This window comes from Typopeltis vanoorti, chromosome 14 (assembly GCF_054136105.1).
Source record: "Typopeltis vanoorti isolate ZY-2024b chromosome 14, IOZ_Tvanoo_1.0, whole genome shotgun sequence".
NCBI classification, from domain to species: Eukaryota; Metazoa; Arthropoda; class Arachnida; order Uropygi; family Thelyphonidae; genus Typopeltis; species Typopeltis vanoorti.
The window spans coordinates 53,977,329-53,996,927 of record NC_143562.1 but is presented as its reverse complement, the minus strand read 5'-3'; the positions used below and the strand labels follow the sequence as shown (position 1 = coordinate 53,996,927).

At 35.2% G+C, this 19,599-nt stretch overlaps 1 protein-coding gene across 1 annotated transcript in view; it reads left to right on the top strand.

Moving 5' to 3' along the window:
* Nucleotides 1–6,848: 6,848 nt before the first annotated feature.
* The window catches only part of LOC150099483 (inversin-like), a 42,229-nt gene continuing 29,478 nt past the window's right edge, over nucleotides 6,849–19,599 (top strand). The window contains exons 1-3 of the mRNA XM_090403443.1: nucleotides 6,849–6,869; nucleotides 8,917–9,309; nucleotides 10,002–10,175. Of these exons, the coding sequence (XP_090259569.1) occupies nucleotides 6,849–6,869; nucleotides 8,917–9,309; nucleotides 10,002–10,175 (588 nt within the window). The remainder of the gene's footprint in view (nucleotides 6,870–8,916; nucleotides 9,310–10,001; nucleotides 10,176–19,599) is intronic.

Below are 19,599 nucleotides of genomic sequence, written 5' to 3'. Positions count from 1 at the left end.
ATATCGTCTTCTGGCAAAAGAAAACCTACTCCAAAAATCAGTGTGACCGCTCCTGTATATCTGAGCAGCTGTACTGTCTTATCTTACAGCTGAACTCCTGGAGATAGCAGTAAATTTAGCCGAAGAAGAAATCGCAAGTGAAAAAAAAGGAGCGATCATCTAGCCTTGCCATTTGAAAAAGTCTATACAGAACCACCGACCGCAGTCTAAGTCAGCCTTATCTAATTTTCAAAATTAGATAAGGCTGAATATTTATAGGGGTAATTAGTTTACTCTCATTATCCATGTGTTACAGTGTTATTTAGGTATTCAAATATTGCTGAATTTGTAAACTATTGTAAAATAATGTAAAATAGGTTACTACACAGGCATTGATCCGACATAACACTGATGGAGATATGCATAGAAATATTTTAATTAATTATTAGCGCATTACTGCACAAACCTATAAATTTAACGTGATGAAGCAGTTAGCGAAGAAATAACATTTCTACTCTTAAAGCAGCGTCCAAACTTTTGCTTTTGGTGACAGCAAATAAAGAATATTAAGATTGCCAGTTAATGCACTGAGGGCTGCTCACAATCAAAAAGTTATAAGTAAAATATTTCCAAAGCGATATTTAAATATTCACTGCGTACCGCTTAATTAGTGATAGTCTTAGGCCAGCTCTCTCTGATTGGATACCAGTGGAGGTTGAACTGCCCACTCAGATAGGGCTAAAAACGTCCTCGCCTACTCCTTGTATATACGGGAATAAAAAGGCGTTAGCTGATTTGATATATATATATATATAAGTATCGTTGCAGAATATCAACCATTAGCTCAGTTGGGTTCGACGAATCCCTTTTGTTGGAAGGACCAAGTTTGAATCCCGTCTAGGATACAAAGAATCAATATCAGAGCTTTTCAAATGGAGAGTAGTTAGCTGGTTTTATGTGCTGACGAGGGTGTTTTTTTTCTCTCTCTCTTTCTTTTCTTTTCTCCCGAAAACTCGAGTTTTCACCCCACAAAAATAAACACAAGCAGTTTAAGTACAAAAATGTTTTAGGCATATGACCTTATCCTAAAATCATGATTACGCATGCGGAGGATGCTCGGAAAGTTATGGGTCTTAAGGACCATGACTTTCCGAGTCGTACTAATCTTCGGACGATGACGAAGGCAGAAACTGGCTGCTAATTGATTTCTAAAACGTTAGTGTTTTACACTTCTTTTGGGGAATGCAAAGGTGTAGAAGTTCATTTATCAATTGCGTAAAAAACCAAGGCTCTATCAAAATACAAATGACATTCATCCAGAAGCATGCATAACCTCCCCCTCCCCCCCAAAAAAAGCAAGGAAATGATCGGAGCAAATATATTGTAATAATAAAGTGTGTTTTGCACTAGCATTCCTATACACAGATATCGATTGATTTCATTAAATTCTATCAATCTGGAGGCAGAATTATTACAATAATCTCAAAACGTTTTGGTAAATTTTACCATTAAAATGATTTCATATGAACCAAAATTGAGAAAACGTGACGATTTTTAAATGCATCTCGTAATTTGAGTGAATGTTTATATTAATAGAGCTTAATTTTCGCAATCTCAGTGGGCAGTTCAATTTGCCTATTAGGCTTAATGCCTATCATGATGAAATAAAGGTACCATCTTAGTAATCTGATACTGCTTATGATATGGCCGTTAATCCTATCCGCTGTCTGTGACGTCTGTAAATTGTGTATATTTATTCTTTAGGTCGGTTTACCTACTTTACAGGGAAAAAAAAAAAAAAACGAATTGTTTTGAAGGAAAATCCTTCGACGTTTCTGTTAGTCTTGGATTCAAATTGCTAGACCGGATTTGAATCCAGGTCTTTCCAACCAATGGACATCGTCGAAACAGACCAAGCTACAGAAGATCATATTTAATTTTTATTAAATAAATAAATGAGTAAAATATATTTTCGATCGTCTTTAATTCGTCAAAGAGCGTAAGAGAAGCCATTAATTTCCATTATCGTTTTGAATTTTCTTCTGTAATATTTTAATAATAAAATTGTTCTGTAAAATGGAGATCGTGCAAAAAGGTTTTTGAAAGGATCCCAAATACGAAAATTTAATTAACTCCAACGAAGAAAGCGCTTGTGGAGCTTTATGGCATCGTTTCTGGTTTGGACAAGAAACTTTGCCTTTTTTAACTGCACTCTCGAGGAAGAGTGCAGTTAAAGTCTTCAGCTATTATGACATGTTCTTGTCAATGTTGGGAAAAATGGCCTTGTATGAAGTCCAAGATTTCAAATGCCAGAGCAGCCTGTTGTGGTATGTAAATGTCGAAGAAATTCAAGATATTATGGTCAGGTGTTTTTATGTAAATATACGAGGCATGCCGTGGTACGTCTACAATCAATTTTAATTTGTATGGAGATCGATGATGGATGCCTAAGCTAATCCCTGCTCCATGGTGGTGTTGGTTTGCAGAGTGATGGAGATCATAAAGCCAATCAGCTCATGTTGTAGATAAATTGGATAAATTGGAAAAATAATTAGGTGATATTTATTTTTTGCAAAACTGTTAAATCCATATGGTATTTCTGTCCCTGGTCAAGGCTTATGCAATTGCATAAGGTAGAGCCACATCCTCTTGCATTAAGAGAAAAAATATTCAACAACATTATGTTTATGAAAATATAGATTATAAATTGACATCTAATATTGGTCCTGGTTCCTGGTGTTGTGTTTGCAGCCCGTTAATTAGATAATATATACGTTTACCTGTTAACATCTGCTCTGCTCTACTGTTATTTAATTTCGGTTTGGAGTGTATATCCAGAAGTTGAGATGTACGTTTTAGGATTCTTTATGTATTGAAGGCTATATTCAATTTATCAGGAGAACCTTGCACTATATTATATGAAGAATGACAGCTTCATGATTAAGGAACTCTCGGTGTGGGCAAGTTCACCCTAAGTTTCTTCATCTTCTAAATCGTCATGTGGAGGTACAGTTTCCTTCTCGTCTCCGGGAACTCTGTTCATCCATAGATGGTTACAGGCGATGTAAGGCCATTCTGAGTATTTTTTTTCTAGAAAAGGAGGTTCTAAATTAGTGGAAGGCTGGGTTAGTAATATGGTTGTTGCATCCAGGGATTGTTTATAATTTATTCTTCCTCGTCATCTTTGTTAGGAGGGTCGCTGTTTGTTAATTATTGCGTGCTGTGAAACTTCATTATCAGAGCTTTGGATCTTATTGCTTGGCAGGCGTTCAAGAGCGACGTCATCCTTATCTTGTTCAATTCGATATTTTCTGGGTTCTGAAATTCGCGATATGGAGTGGATTTTCGGTTCATATTTTTCTGTGTTTTGATTTTCTTCATGTATGATGTTGTTCTTTTCCACTGGTCTGTTCTTCTGGGGTGAGATATCTGTTGATGAGGCGTCGGAAAATATCAGGGCAGTGTTTCATAATTTGACCTTCCTCGTGATGACTGTGGAGAGAGAGAGAGAGAGAGAGGGGGGGGAGCACGTAGAATGCTAAAACTGCATTAATAAAGGATGTCTTGATATATAATGCCACCTTAAGATTTACACATTATAGGTTGTCTACTGAAAAGAGACGGATCAGCCAACTAAAAAAACTAAAAGGGAGAATCAGAAAAGAAGTATAAAAAATAGGAAATGATCATTATAAGAGACGTTCTATTTCAACCAACATGCACCACCAAAGTGTGGTGCAATGATTTTGGTTTCATACCAACATTTCAGAGCATATATGATTTCAGACCATATATGCTCTGAAAAATCTCTGCGACAACGTTATTTTCAATCAATCCATCTGAGAATCGTGGTCTGAATTCAAAGATAATCCTTGTATAAAAAAAATGGAGGTGGAGGCTCAGTAGCGTTTTATGGCGCATGTCATATCAAAAACACTGATGGGGCTGATATTCACCTGTGATGATGGGAATTTCGGACAAGTCCGGATGGCCCAGTCGAGTCAAATTCCACTTTTCCTCACCTTCATGTGGTGTCATCCCCCGTCATCTTATCGGTACTTCAGACAGGATGCAAACTAGGAGAGTGGTGTACTTCAGAACCCAAGGTTCTGAACCCTGGTCGGCGAAGTACAAAAAAGACTGAAGCAAAGTCAACAACAATAACATGGCAAATGACAGTGACTCTGACCTACTGGTGGAAAAGAAAAAGGAAGAGTCAGGCATGCTAACAATCTTGCAGATGAAGGCAAGCCATCTTTTGGAAAGATTACCCTTGGCTACAGGTACCCTGAATACCCACACTCTGGCAAATGATTCCCAAATTAAACTTCATACTTAAAGAATTAGGCAACGCAAAAATGGAAATTCTGACCATAAACGAAACGAAAAGAAGAAAAGAACTAACAGCACGATGGAATGTCGGCTCACTAATTTTCATTGGCCCAAATCATTGCTTTGTAAATTTTATGGAGTATATTTTCATCAGTATGATACAGAACTGGTAATCTTTTCACTCCAAAATGCATAGCCTTACACATTTCCACATTATATTGGCATCCGTTGCCCATACTGCCAGTCGATTTAAATCATTCTGTAAAATACCAACATCATGTGTATTGACTATTATTCTATCTAATTTTGCATCACCTGCAAAATAACTAAATATTGCTCTGCAGATCATTTCCTACATCATCAGTGTTCAAATTAAATAGTTGCGATCCAAGTACACAGTCCTGTGGCATGGTCACAGGCCTTCTACGGGGGGGGGGGGGCTGTGATCCTGAATAACCTACTGTCTGATATATCTCCAACAACCACGCTCTTATCCACATCACCAGCTTTGTGTCCATACCCGTTTGGTGTAATTGATATCAAGTTTCTATGCAGTATTCTGTCAATCGCCTTTGAGAAGTCCAAAATTGTTAATTGTTCGATTATTTCGCACTTCTATCTTTGAACCCTTATAAAAAATATAAATAAAACAAATAAATAAAAAAAATTAGCTAACGCCTTTTTGTTCCCGTATAGGGAGTAGGCGAAGCCGTTTTTAAGCCCTATCTAGCTTTTGAAGACTGAGTGGGCAGTTCATTCTCCACTGGTAGCCAATCAGAAATAGCTTGCCCAAGGCTATCACTAATTAATCGGCACGCAGTGAAGGCGGCGGCTAGTAAGTGCCGCCATCTGGTGGTCCCTAACCCTAACACAATATTTTTAATGTCTGAAAATAGTGTGGGTTCGGCGGCCGATTTTCTTGAGTTTACGGGACGAAAAACCCGAGTTTCCTGGAGGAAAAACCAGCTAGTCCGTGCCAGAGATCGACTAACACTGGAACCGGTCGTGAAAAGGCTCAGAAAAAGTTCCTCTATTCGAACGCCTTTCGTCGTGCGGTCAAGCGCTGTAGAGTGCAAAAGCCACTTCTACTGAGCTACACATGATAAAGAACTATTTTCATCTCCTTCCATTCCCTTGATACTTTATCCAAGTTGACACGCATTAAATAAACTAGTTAAAAAACACTACAATTTCCTACCATATTCTCGTCATGCACGAGCTGATATCTCGTCCAAAATAGCTGTATTCATATCCAGATGTAGTAATATCCTATGTACCATGTCATATCTATTACTATAATATCTTCACTTGGATGATACATCCTTACAAAATGATCACTCAATAATTCAACTATTTCATCTGCTTCAGTCACCTCCCTAATCTGCATTCATTAAAATCATTCTACTATGATCATTCTTTCTTTTACTTGCAACATACTGAGAAAACTCTTTTGGATTACTCTTGACTCGTTCTGCTAATCTACCATTTTGTCTTCCTTACAATACCTAATTGTATCAGCTTAAAAAAATTTTTTGTCGTTTAATTTTTACTGTGTAGCTCAGTGGATGTGGCGTTTGCATACCACGGCGCTTGACTGCACGAAGGAAGACTTCTTGGTTTTTTCGAATCTAATCGATGGCTAGAAGAAGTTTTTCTAAGTCTTGTTTCGACCGGTTCCCAAGATAGTCGATCTCTGGCACGGGCAAGCGGGTTTTTCTTCCGGAAACCGGGTTTTTCATCCCGTAAGCTCAAGAAAATCGACCGTAGAACCGACATTATTTCAGACATTAAATATGAGTGTTAGGATTAGGGACCACGAGGTAGCGGCACTTGTTGAGCTGTCTCTCTTCACTGCATGCCACTTAATTAGTGATAGCCTTGGGCCAGCTATCTTTGATTGGGTACCAGTGGAAATTGAACTGTCCACTCAGTCTCCAAAAGTTAGATTAGGGCTTAAACGGGCTCGCCTACTCCCTATATTGGATAATAAAAAAGGCGTTAACTGATTTTTTTTTGATTTTCATTTTTTATGTCCATTGCTTCTGTTAGGTTTTTGTAAGGACATCAAACAATTTTCAGTGACTAGTAAGTCCCTACGTGCAATTCATTGGTAATTATTTACTCAGAAAAACTATTGCAGCAGAAACTTTCATTACATGAAACATCATTATCTCGTTTCATCTTCTCCGCACCACATCCGCATTCATATGAAAAAAAAAAGAAAAAAGCTGAAATCTATGTCTCTGGATGAGAATGAGTTAGCAATGAACCAATGCTCTGTACTGCTATTTTGATGTGGGGATATGCTATTTTTAATACAGGGAAATGTTACCCTAAACCACATTTTATTTTACACGTGAAGTTGTTGTCAAGTATGGAATTCTCAGCGGTAGATGTTTTGTGTGTTGTTATGGATGATGTTTGTATTGAATGAATTGCCTTTTCCAGCGGTAATATTAATAATGCACAAAACCTCATTTTTTAGATACACTGTTCCTTAAGGTTTTCAGTTTTCATAAAATAAATTTATCGTAGAAATGTTCTCCATCACTAACGAGGTAAGTTTAATAATACTCTGTTGTGGTTCTTGAAGAAACTAGATTTGGTATAGGATCCTGACTCCTTATAAAACTTTTGCTATTTGACCATATGTAAAACACGGAGTTTGGATTAGTAGACTCATCTATAATTTTCGCTTATACAAAAAAATTATACTAATGTTGTCAGTATAAAAGCAGTTGTTTTGTCTATCACCATACTGGGTGGCATATTATATTTTGAAACATTCCATAGAATGGCAGCCCAAATTTTGTTTAATTTTCATTAAAATATTATTTTTCCAAGAATGTTATGTCTTAGATAACGGCTTGAATATTTGTATAATTGAACATTCAAATTTGATTTGCAGTAACATGAGATACACAGAGAAAAATTATGGAGTATAATGAAAAAACAAGGATAACCATTACATTTGATACAGGCTATACAAGGTTCATATAAGGATATAAAATAAATAAATAAATAAATAAAGGAAGTTAGGTAATAAATTAACAGAAAAGGTTGAAATTAATCAAGGTGTTGTAGACAGGGATGTAGCTTATCTCCAACTCTATTCAATCATCATCATCAAATTCCTGCCATGTATCCTCAAGGGGTGTATGATAGTACAAAGATATGATAGTACTACATGAAAAATTTACATAATTACTAACTTCCTATCTACAATTTTCTTCCGAATCAGTCTGTTACTTGTCAAAACTCCAACATTATCAGATCTTATATTTCTATAATCTAAGGCACTTTTTACCATATCAGACCACCTATATCTTGATTGTTTTTCTGCCAACCTGGCAGAGAACACTTGTTTTGCTAATCTTTCATCACCCATTCTGTTTAAGTTACTATACCACCGGAGATTAGTTCTGCTAACACATTCCTGGATGCTGACAATTTCAAGTTCTTTCCTAATATCCTCGTTTTTAATATGATATTGCCATCTGTTCATGCCCCTAATCTTTCTCAGGACTCTCATATCTGCAGTCTCTAGTCTTTTATCAGGTGTTTTACTTCTATTGATCAGATTATTAAAATATGGAAAACATCAATAACACAAGTTATCCAATTAGTCAGAAAAACTGTTATCAATACAATGCTGTAATCAGATGATTAGATTATATTACAAGTCAATAAAGATTGCCTTCAAAAATCATTTAATTTATGAATTAAACAAAATAAGCCAACAGTACAATTTAAAAATTTCCCAAAAGAAAACAAAAGTCATGGCATTTAAAGATCGAGATCATGTTAGATCCACAATAGTAATGGAAAATAAATTAATAGTACAGGTGACACGGTTTAATTATTTAGGCTGCATAATAACATATCTAAAATATAAAGATATAGATGAAACAATTAAGAAATTTCAGTAAAATCTATGGAATAATTAAAAGGACACTGAATGAAAAATTAAAAAAAAAGATGAGAAAATTAACTAAAATTTCATAAATTAATGTCCTCTCCCACTCTGTTATATGGTTCAGAAATATGACCTGTAAAAAAGAATGATGAAAGTAATATACAAGCTGCAGAAATAAGGTTCTTAAGAGCAATTAACGGATATACCAGATTAGACCATTGAAGAAATTAAGACATCAGAAGAGAGCTAGATATTTACAACATAAATGAAGAGATCCAGGAATATATATATAGAGAGAAATGGAAAGCATCTATTTAGGATGAAAAGGTATTGGTTACCTTTTCATCCTAAGTGAATGTGGATAAGAAGTGGATAAAGAAGGGAAGGAGGGAGAGAGAGATAGAGGAAGACCAGCTGCAAGATGGGAAAAAACCAGTGAAGGTGGAACAGGCAAATGCCTAATCCTTGAGAAAGAAGAGAAGAGAAGAAGTAACATGACTTTTACTTATATTTGTAAAACTTTCTCACTTGTAATGTGGGATTATTGAATAATATCCACCCATTGACTGGGTGTTTACTTATTTTGAGATTTTTTTTATTGTTTCTGTATAGGATAAAATATTACCTAAATAATGATAGTTACTTTAATTCATAATTATTTGCATTTGTTTTGTTTTTTTAATTTACAGATGTCACCTGTAGCAATAAGCTCCATCTTTCTTCATCCAGATGTATCTCTGAATAGTTCTAAAGACACTTCTGCACACTTAAACATTACTTCCGATACTGATGAAATAATCACTAATCATGGAGATGATGAAACACTGGCAGATGAAAAAAATATAATGCCATTTCATGCTGCTATTATGAGTGGTGACAGAAATTCTTTAAAAAGACTATTAGAGTCTACAGAATTAGAGTCTGGTATACTTGAGACTAAAGATATGCTAGGAAGAACTCCACTTATTTATAGCGTGATGTGTGACCACTATGATTGCATGGCATTACTTTTGAAGTTTGGTGTTACAGTTGGAAATTCTGATAATAGTGGGCAGACTGCACTTCACTGGGCTGCACATAAGGTAAGTAGAAACTCTTCTTCTTGAAACAGTCACTTATATTTTATATCTCATTTCCCCTTAACATACTAGAATGATAACTTGGCCTTGCATGACTGTGATTGTGTTTGTCAAAGCATGTGTTCTTTTGCAGGATGATAAATAAATACAAGTTTTTTGGTGGGGTGGGGGGAGAAGAATCATGCTGCTGTCTCCATTGCAAAGTGAAAAAGTCAAATTTTCTTGGATAGAACATAGCAACCACTTTGAGACTGGCTAATTCACCTCACTTGAAAAACTCTTATAAGACCGGTTATATTCTAGATAGGATTCGAATCCAGGACTTTCCAGTGTAAGAACATATCCAGTACATTGAGCTACAGACTCTTTCTGTTTTATATTTCTTGTTGATAAATAAAATATTGAAATGTAAGTTTCATGTGTTGTCTCTAAGAGCAGAATTTTCAGATTATCTAACTTTTAGCCTGTTATAGTACTTAATGTATAATAAGCTTAAGATCTTTTTTGGTGGTATGCGCATAAAAAAATAAGTGCTGTTTTATCATACTATTCTACATTGTTTGCTTCATATATATATATATATATATATATATATATATGAAGCAAACAATATATATATATATATATATATATATATATATATATATATATTTTTTTTTTTTTTTTTTTTTTTTTTTCTGTTTTGTTGTCCCCAGGGTTTGCATAGATGTGTTCGCCTCTTATTGACTAGTGGGGCTATATGGCATCAGAAGAATATTGATGGCGTAACAGCCCTACATCTAGCAGCAAGTCACAAATCTGCAAAATGCCTTACTCTAATATTAAAAGAACTACAACCAGGAGAAGTTGATGTGCAAGACAGTAACAAGGCAAGGCAATAATAATTAATAAAAATTATAGAAATTAATAAAAATCTATTATTAAAAATAACAAAGTAGTAATTTAGTTACTAATATACAAAACACCATTATCAAACTAGTTATAACATAAAATTGCAAATAGCAGATGGAAATATATTTAATTTGTTACTGATATATATATTTCCATCTTCTATTTGCAATTTCATGTTATAACTACTTTGCTAATGGTGTTTTGTATATTAGTAACTAAATTACTACTTTGTTATTTTTAATAATTTGGTTTGTTATTTTTAGTAATTTTCCTATCATGTTTATGGTTTATCATAAACATGATAGGAAAATTACCAAATTATATTTAATAAACTAATGCATGAGTTTCAGTATTGTTGAAGTTGATTCATTAGTTTCAGTTTTATTGAGTTTTTGAATGCTTATTGCAAAAATTAGATAATTATTATTTGCTTTTAATTTTCTTAGTTTGTTATGTTCTACATAATAATTTAAGAGATACAAAAAAAAGAGACCTTTTTATTCTGCAAATTTAAAAGTTGTTTTAATGGTATTACAAAAATCACCAAACAAAACTAATTTATTAGAGGATGCTTATTAACTGGGTTAACTGGGTTTTATTTCACTGAATTTCAAATCAGCATCTGCAGAGCAAAACAACATGTTACAGTTTACACGTGATGCTGAGCAAGTGAAATGAATGGACAAAAGAAATAAAGTTTTAATTTGGTGCTCTAATGCTGAATAAAATAAGTATTACAGTTGAATAGGAGTTGATTTTAAAATTATAATCTCTCAAATTTTTGGCAGATTAATGCAGCCATACTTGTTAAGATTAGGAGAATGCTTCATATCCATTGCTGACTCTAAAATTAGTTTTTTTGACCAGTAATGATTTCTATATAGTACATTGGTTTTCTTCCATCTAATCCTGCATGAGCAAATGTAGATATTGAAGGTGGAACTGACAGGGATATAATGCAAAGAATACTGCTTTCAGAAAATTAAAGAATATATGAAAATCTTCCAAATGTCATAATAAAATCAAAATAAAGATCTTCAACAGCAATGTTAAGGCCCATATTATTATATGGATCATAGACATGTAAGCTAAATTAAATAGTTTTCAAATAAAATATCTGCATAAAATATTAAAAATATTTTAGCCCCAACATATAACAAACAATGACTTATATAAGCTGATTGTGCAAAAAATAATTACTAATAAAATCAAAAATTGCAGTTTCTATTGATTGAACACATACTAAGAATGGATAGCAGAGAGCTTCCCTTGGCATGGATCTTAGAAGGAAAATAGAAAAGAGGAAGACCTGAACTAACTTGGCAGAGAATGAGAAAAGAAAAGAACAATGGCTGGCTGTAAGAGCTTGAGAGAAGTTGAACAAGTGACCCAGAACAGAGGTATCTGGAAGAAAAAGGATCTTGATTTATGTACCTTGGGGCAAGAAGAGGATAATTTGCCGTAGTAATGGTATTAAATGTATTTCTTTTGTTCTCCAAGGCAAATGTTAACAGATCTTCCTGTCTGTCCATAGTAGGCTAAGTCACAGTCACAAGGAACTTCATACCCTCAGTATTCTAAAAGATGGAGTTTATCCTTAGGGGAGCAGATTAAAGATGCTTATTTGATATGTAGTTTGAATGTTATATTTTATTAGTTCTTTGGCTATCTTTTCAGATGTACCTTGAATATATGGAATAGGAATAGTGGTGTTTTGCTTTTGTGCATTTGAAGAGAGGGAAGGGCCATGTAGTATTTTATCTATTTTGTGGGAGCTATAGCCATTGGTCAAGAAAGTATGTTGAAGATAAGCAAGTTCTGTGGAAAGAACAACATCATTAGAACAAATAGCCCTAGCTTTGTAAGTATTTTTAGAATTCCATACTGTGGGGGCTAGATGGTGATACAATTGTTTGTGTAGATATTTTCCTGTGTGTGTGTGTGTGTGTGAGTATTGGCTTTCTATAAATGGAAAAAAATAGTGAACCATTAATATAAGCCAATTAATAAACATCCTTTTATAAATTAGTTTTGTTTGGTATTGTAATACTGTTAAAATAAGTTATGAATAATGCCCAACATCTATGCCTATCAACTAGATAGTTAAGAAAAATACACTGCTTGGAAGAAGTCATTGAACATCCCCATGGGCAAGGTGCTTTCTGCCATGTAACATGTCACGTGTAGCTGGTGTAAATTGAAGGAATATGATGCTTTCAAGTCAGTGTCGGGTGAAATGGCTGCAAGAAGGAAACTGATGGAGCTTGAAAGAGGCATTGTGTTAGGATGTCAAGTTGTAGACCTATCTATTCAGCAAATTGTTGGCAAATTGGGCCATCCCGGCTCAACAATCAGTGATACATACTAAGATGGAAGTGCAGAGAGTCAGCTGCAAGTGCTACCCCACAGTGGATGACCCACCACACTCACCAAACATCAAGTAGGGTGCTACAAAGGATAATATATAAAATTGCCATTCATCAGCCAACATGCTAAATGTGGAATTACCGACATCAACTGGAACCTGAATCTGCACCAAAACATTCAGAACCAAGGCTCACCAGCTACATGGGTTTCCATAGTAGGACTGCAGTATGCAAGCTCCACATTAACTGAACCAACATGCAGCAGCAGCATCATCTTCATTAGCACAAAGAGCACGTACAGTGGGATGTGGAAGTTTGGAAAGCTGTGTTATGGAGTGACGAATCATGCCACACCCTCTACCGAGCAGATGGATAAGTGTGGTTGATGCCCAGCGAACATTTCTTACCAGAGTCCGTAACCCCAACTATGAAATTCGGAGGTGGCGGTGTGATGGTGTAGTCCTGTTTTTCCTGCTTTGACCTTGCACCTCTGATTGTGATGCCACAATCATTGAATTGTGAGCAGTACCTCAACATTCTAAACAATGCAACATTTCCTACTTTGCAGCATTTCTATGGAATAACCATTGTCTCTTTCTGCAAGACAATGCACCGTGTCATCAGATTGCTGCTATAACTGCGTGGTTTGTGGACATAATGTCACCACACTCGACTGGCCTCCACAGAGTCCCTGATCTCAACCCTGTTGAACATCTGTGGAATGAACTGGTGCATCAAGTGAGGTCAAGGGATGTCTGCTCCTCAACAGTCTGGACCTCATTACATGCTTACAGGAAGAATGGTCCTAAATTTCCATTGATCGCTATCATACACTTGTGGAAAATATGCCTCGTAGGATTGCTACAGTCATTGCAGAGAAAGGAGATCCTACATCTCCATAAGATAGGAGCCCTGGCTGTTTGTTCTTCACATTATGGTGTCTGTTTACTTCTTTCCAAGCAGTGTATAATGGAACTTAGATTTTGCCGATATATTGAGTACTCATGTTATATAAAAGTCTTGGTTGAAAACATATTTGTGTTTTCCTTTTGAAACCATGTCTTGCTTTTTAAATATGAGAGAATCATTTATACAGTCAGCTCTCATTACGTTGAACTGGGAAGGACCACAGGAATAATTTGCTATAATGGGTAGTTGGCTGTAGTGAATTTCCTTTTAGAATAGCATCGTGCATATAGGGATTTGATTGGCTTCGGTAATTTTAGTGATTAAGCTTGTTAACATGTTATAATGCTGTTTGTTAAAGTGAGAGTCAGCTGTACAGACTTTTAACTAAATGAGTTAACCAAGAGGTGGTATATTTTTTATGTTGTATAACATGCAAACTCGCAAGAGAACACATTCAGTTTCTTCTTCTTTGAGTGCCATCTCCTGTCGGAGGTCAGCGACCACCTTGGCAAATTTTGAGCGATTCTCAACTATTCTGAGCAGTCTCTCAGAGTTCATACCAGTCCACTGTCTGATATCTGCCAGCCAAGATTTTCTTCGTCTTCCTTGTCCTCTTCTTCCATTTATCTTCCCTTTTATAATCAATTGAAGTAGCTTATATTTTTTATTATGAAGTAGGTGACCAAGATATGCAGTTTTCCTTCTTTTTATGGTATCTAAAAGTTCACGTGATTTCCCCATTTGTTCCAGTACTTCCTGATTGGACGTTTTTGCTGTCCATGGGATTTTTAACATTCGTCTGTATAACCACATCTCAAAGGCTTCAAGTCTTTTTATTGATGTTGTCTTCAAGGTCCAAGTTTCTGCACCGTACAGCAGTACAGACCATACATAGCATTTAACCATGCGTACTCTAAGTTCTAAGTTTAAACTACGGTTACACAGTGTTGATTTCATCAAGAGAAAATTTTTTCTTGTCATTTCAATTCTAACTTTTATTTCCATTTCTGGATTGCAATCTTCATTTAACCAGCATCCAAGATATTTAAACTTTGCCACTCTTTCTATTTGTTTCCTATTTAAAGAAAGTGCTAAATTAAGAATTGGTTTCTTACTTGTGACCATGAATTTAGTTTTGGTGATATTCATTTTTAATCCCATTTTTTCACTCTCTGCATTTATTAGTTCCAAAAGATTTTGAAGATCCTGAATATTGTCAGCCAGAAGAGCTGTATCATCGGCATATTGGATGTTACTGATGATTTCACCATTTACACTAATCCCTTCCTTTCTTCCTTCCAAGACTTTTTGAAATATGGCTTCTGAGTAGATGTTAAAAAGAAGAGGTGACAGCACACATCCTTGCCTTACTCCTCGTTTGATGTTAACGGAGTCTGTAATAATGTCATCAACTTGAACAGATGCCTTTTGGTTGATGCAATATAAGTTTTCAATGATCCTGATGTCTTTACCATCTAATCCAATTCTTTTTAATAGTACAATCATTTTAACATGTTGGGCTTTGTCAAATGCTTTCTCGAGGTCGATGAAGCAAATGAATATTACCTTGTTTTGGTCAATACATTTTTGAAATAAGATCTGAGAACAGAAAAGGGCCTCTCTTGTTCCCAAGCCGTTTCTAAAGCCGAATTGGGTATCACTGATGGTGTCTTCACATTTACTGTATATTCTTTTTTGAATTATTTTCAGAAACATTTTGAGAAAGTGACTCCTTAGGCTGATCATTCTATAGTCATTACAAGTTTTCGCATTTACTTTTTTAGGTAGCATGATGAAGGTCGACTGTAACCAGTCTTGAGGGATTATGCCTGTATCGTAGATCTTATTAAATAGCTTTACTAATATGTTAATGTTGTCACCTTCTAATAACTTTACTATTTCTGCTGGTATTCTATCTGGTCCTAGGGCTTAGTGCTAGATTCAGATCTTGACTCAATTTGCTTCTTATCTCTGTGTTTTTTAATTTTCCCAAATCAAACCTTTTTTGCTGATGTTTCTTAAGCATAGCTTTCAGTCTAAGTTGTAACTCTGCCACCAGTAGGTTATGATCAGAAGCAATATCTGCACTAGGATAGGTTTTTGTACTCTTTATAGAACTTCAAAATCGTTGATTAATTAGTAAGTAATCAATTCAGTTTACAGACATAATACACTCACCTAATGATCTTAATTGCTTTGGCATAATCTAATCAGAAAATAACAATCGGTACTAATTTAACATAAATTGTCAAAATGCTGACTAGAACCATCTTGACAATTAGAATTACAAAAAATTAAAAATGCCAAGAAATTATATTCTTAGTTTCAAAAAAAAAAACAAAAAAATATATATATAGAATTACAATTGACTCTCATGACAATAAATACCATTATAACAAATAGTACAGTATTTAATGGCATTTGTCTCTTAGTAAAGATTATTCATCATCATCAAATTCCTGATATATACCCTCAAGAGGTGTACAGGATATGATACTACTACATGAAAAATTTCATCATTACTAACTTCATATCTACAATTTTCCTCCAAATCAGTCTGTTACCTGTCAAGACTCCAACATTATCGGATCTTATATTTCTATCGTCTAAGGCAGTTCTTCCCAAACTTATGGATGCCCCTTTGGAAAAATTAATCATGGTCCCCATCGGGAAAAAAAAAATCGTAATACAGACATATATTATTATAATATTTATTGCATTCATATTCAATACAAAACATACACAGCGAATATTACAAAAATCAAATGCAATATTACATTTTTAGCATCTTACATACACATTTGACATGCAACATTATCTTATATTTTTATATAGATAGATATTATTTATCTTATTAGTTTTAAAACATTTTAAATTTGTTTTCATTATTTCACGGGCTCCCTTAACAAAACTAGCGGCCCATAGTTTGGGAAGCGTGGTCTAAGGCACTTTTTACCATATCAATCCACCTATATCTTGGTCTTCCTCTGGGTCTTTTTCCTGCCAACCTGGCAGAGAACACTTGTTTTACTAATCTTTCTTCTCGCATTCTGTTTAAGTGACCATACCACCTGAGATTAGCTCTGCTAACGCATTCCTGGATGCTGACAAGGTCAGGTTCTTTCCTAATATCCTCGTTTTTAATATGATATTGCCATTGATGCCATCTGTTCATGCCCCTGATCTTTCTCAGCACTCTCATATCTGCGGTCTTTAGTCTTTGGTCAAGTGTTTTACTTCTGACCCAGCTCTCAGATCCATAAGTTAAAGTTGCTTTGAACACTGTCTTGTATACAGCTAATTTCTCTCTTATTCCATTTAAATTTATTCAGTTGACTTCCTACCATATCAGCTTTGTTGATTCTGTTGTCTATTTCCATATTTAATTTACCATCTTCACTAAAAATCGTGCCTAAGTATCTGAAATGTTTTACTTGTTCTATTGGTTCTCCATTCACAATGGAATTGATATTGCTGATGTTTCTGCCTTTTTTCATTGTCTTTGTCTTGTTATTGCTACCTTCATACCATATCTATTACAACAGTTATTCACTTTAGTCAGAGAATCTTGCAGACTTGTAGCGGATTTATTTAGAAGTATAACATCATCCGCATAAAGCAAAGAGCTGACATTAACATCTTCAATTTTGATATCAGGTTTAATAACACTTTCCTTCATGATGTGATCCATATAGATAAAGAATAACGGAGGGGATAATGTACATTCTTGTCTGACACCAGATTTAACATTAAACCACTTTCCTGTACTTCCTTCAATTCTAACTGCTGACGTACAACTCAAATAAAGACTAAGTATTGCTTGATATAATGCCCCATTGACCATATAACTGTAGCATTTTGAATAGCTTCTCTGTTGGCACCTTGTCATATGCCTTTTCCAGATCTGCGAAACAAACTTAAATACAGATCTTTGTTATATTCCCATGATTTCTGAACTATCTGACTTTAAGTGAAAATCTGATTCTGACAACCTCTGTTTGGCCTGAATCCAGCTTGTTCTTCACCAAACTTCCCTTCCACAATTTTTCTTAGTTGTTTTTCAAGTATACATGCATAAATCTTTCCAGCAACACTCAGTAGGGAAATATATCTGTAATTCTCACATTCAGATATATTTCCTTTTTTATATAGGGTACCACGAGAGCTCTACTCCAATCATCAGGAATTCGTCCCTCTGTCCAGTCCTTTGAACTATGCAGTTCAGCCACTGTAAGACTTTTATACCTCCATACTTGAGCATTTCTGGTTGAATATCATCTACTCCTGCTGCCTGTCCATATTTCAGGCTTTTGATGGCTTTTTCTACTTCAAGTATGTATATGTATTCCTGACTGCATGCCTGGTCAGTGTTTTTTACCACTGTGCTGTCATCACTGCTTGTTTCATTTAGCAATTTTTCAAAGTAATTACTCCATACTTCGAACATATCTGTTTCTCCAGTTTTCATATCACTTTTATTATCTCTAATTCCTTTTACAGCACTCTTTCCTCCATTTCTGAGCTTCTTCAACAACCTCCAGAATATCTTGCCACTTCTCGATATATGTTCTTACCAAAGTCCTCCCATGACTTTTTTTTAGCTAGTTTTACACAGTGTTTAGCTTTCTTACATTTGGCTCTATATTCTCTAAGACCACAAGCTGACTTATTTACCTGGAACTTTTGATATGCTTTCTTCTTTTCTTTCACTGCCTCTTTAACTTCCTGTGTTCACCATGGTGTTCTGATTTGTCTATCCTTGCAGACAACCTCACCACATGTCTCTCTGGCTGAATCAATCAGTGTTTCCTTCAGGGCTTGCCTCTGAATTTCCAAGGTTTGGTTCCTGTTCTCAAACTTTTTAATTTTTTTTTCAATCGTGTTTGTGTACTTTAGTCTACAGTTCACATCTGAGAGCTGCTCAAACTTTTTATTCACTTTAAAACCTTCTTACATGTTCTTCTTTTTAATATGGAATTCAATTTTATCCTGCTCAAGACTAAATGGTGATCACTTCCAATTTCAAATTCTCTGTACGCTCTGGTGTCCTGCACCAGGGAGAAAACATCACTATCAACAATAACATAGTCAATGAGACTTTTCTTATTCCTTGCCTCTTCGATCCATGTGAATTTATGCACATTTTTATGTGCATAAATTCACATGGATCATTGTGTTAGTAATAACCAGTCCATGTTCCTGAGCAGAAACTAAACAGATATTTGCCATTATTATTAGCTTTACTCTTTTCTCCTAATTTTCCCAGTATATTTTTGTATGTCTGACAATCATTTTCTACTCTGCTATTTAGATTCCCAACGAGGACCAACTTTTCCTTTTTCACCGTGTCAGTTGCTTTCTCTAAAGGCTCAAAAAATTCCTCCACTTCTACCTTAGTAGAATCTTCTGTGGGACCATAGGCACAAAAGTCTCATTGTCCAGTTTCCCATTCTCATATTTGCCAACATCACTCTGCTTGAGACTGCCTGCCATTCAAGAAGATTTAGTGTTGAATACTATGGCTATTCCTTGCTTTCCTTGATTGCCGTTTCCTGAATATAACATTTTGTATATATTGCTCAGAAAGATCTCACCAGTTTTTGTTTTTTTTGTTTCAGTCACCCCTATATGTCGATCTGGTACTTATGCAATCCTCAGCTAGCTCCATTTCTTTGCCATTCAGGCTTCTTATGTTGATAGTACCAATCTTGAACTCTGGTGATGTTGAGTTAGGGTGGGTTTTAGGATTTGTTCCAGTAGCTGACTTTTTGCTGTTTATCCTGGTTCCCTGGCGAAAACAATGGGTGGCCTTGTTTAATCGAGCAATGCCCCAGCTGGCATGAAATTCTGTCATGTTGTCACATGACAGAATTTCATGCCAGCCCATCCTCGTTCGTTCATTATCCAGGTAGATACCTAACAGGGTGCACCACGAGACGGTGAGGATTGGTCATTAGGTCAGAAGCCCTGATTGTTCTCTGCATTCCTTTAAAGGCTATGTGGAGGTTTCCTCTCAGTTATGTAGCTTTGACCCTTAAGCACCCCAAAGTAAAGATTATTAGATATGCATATTCATAAAGTTAATGAATAATAATTTTTAGTGTTGCAAATATTTTGGCTAGAAATT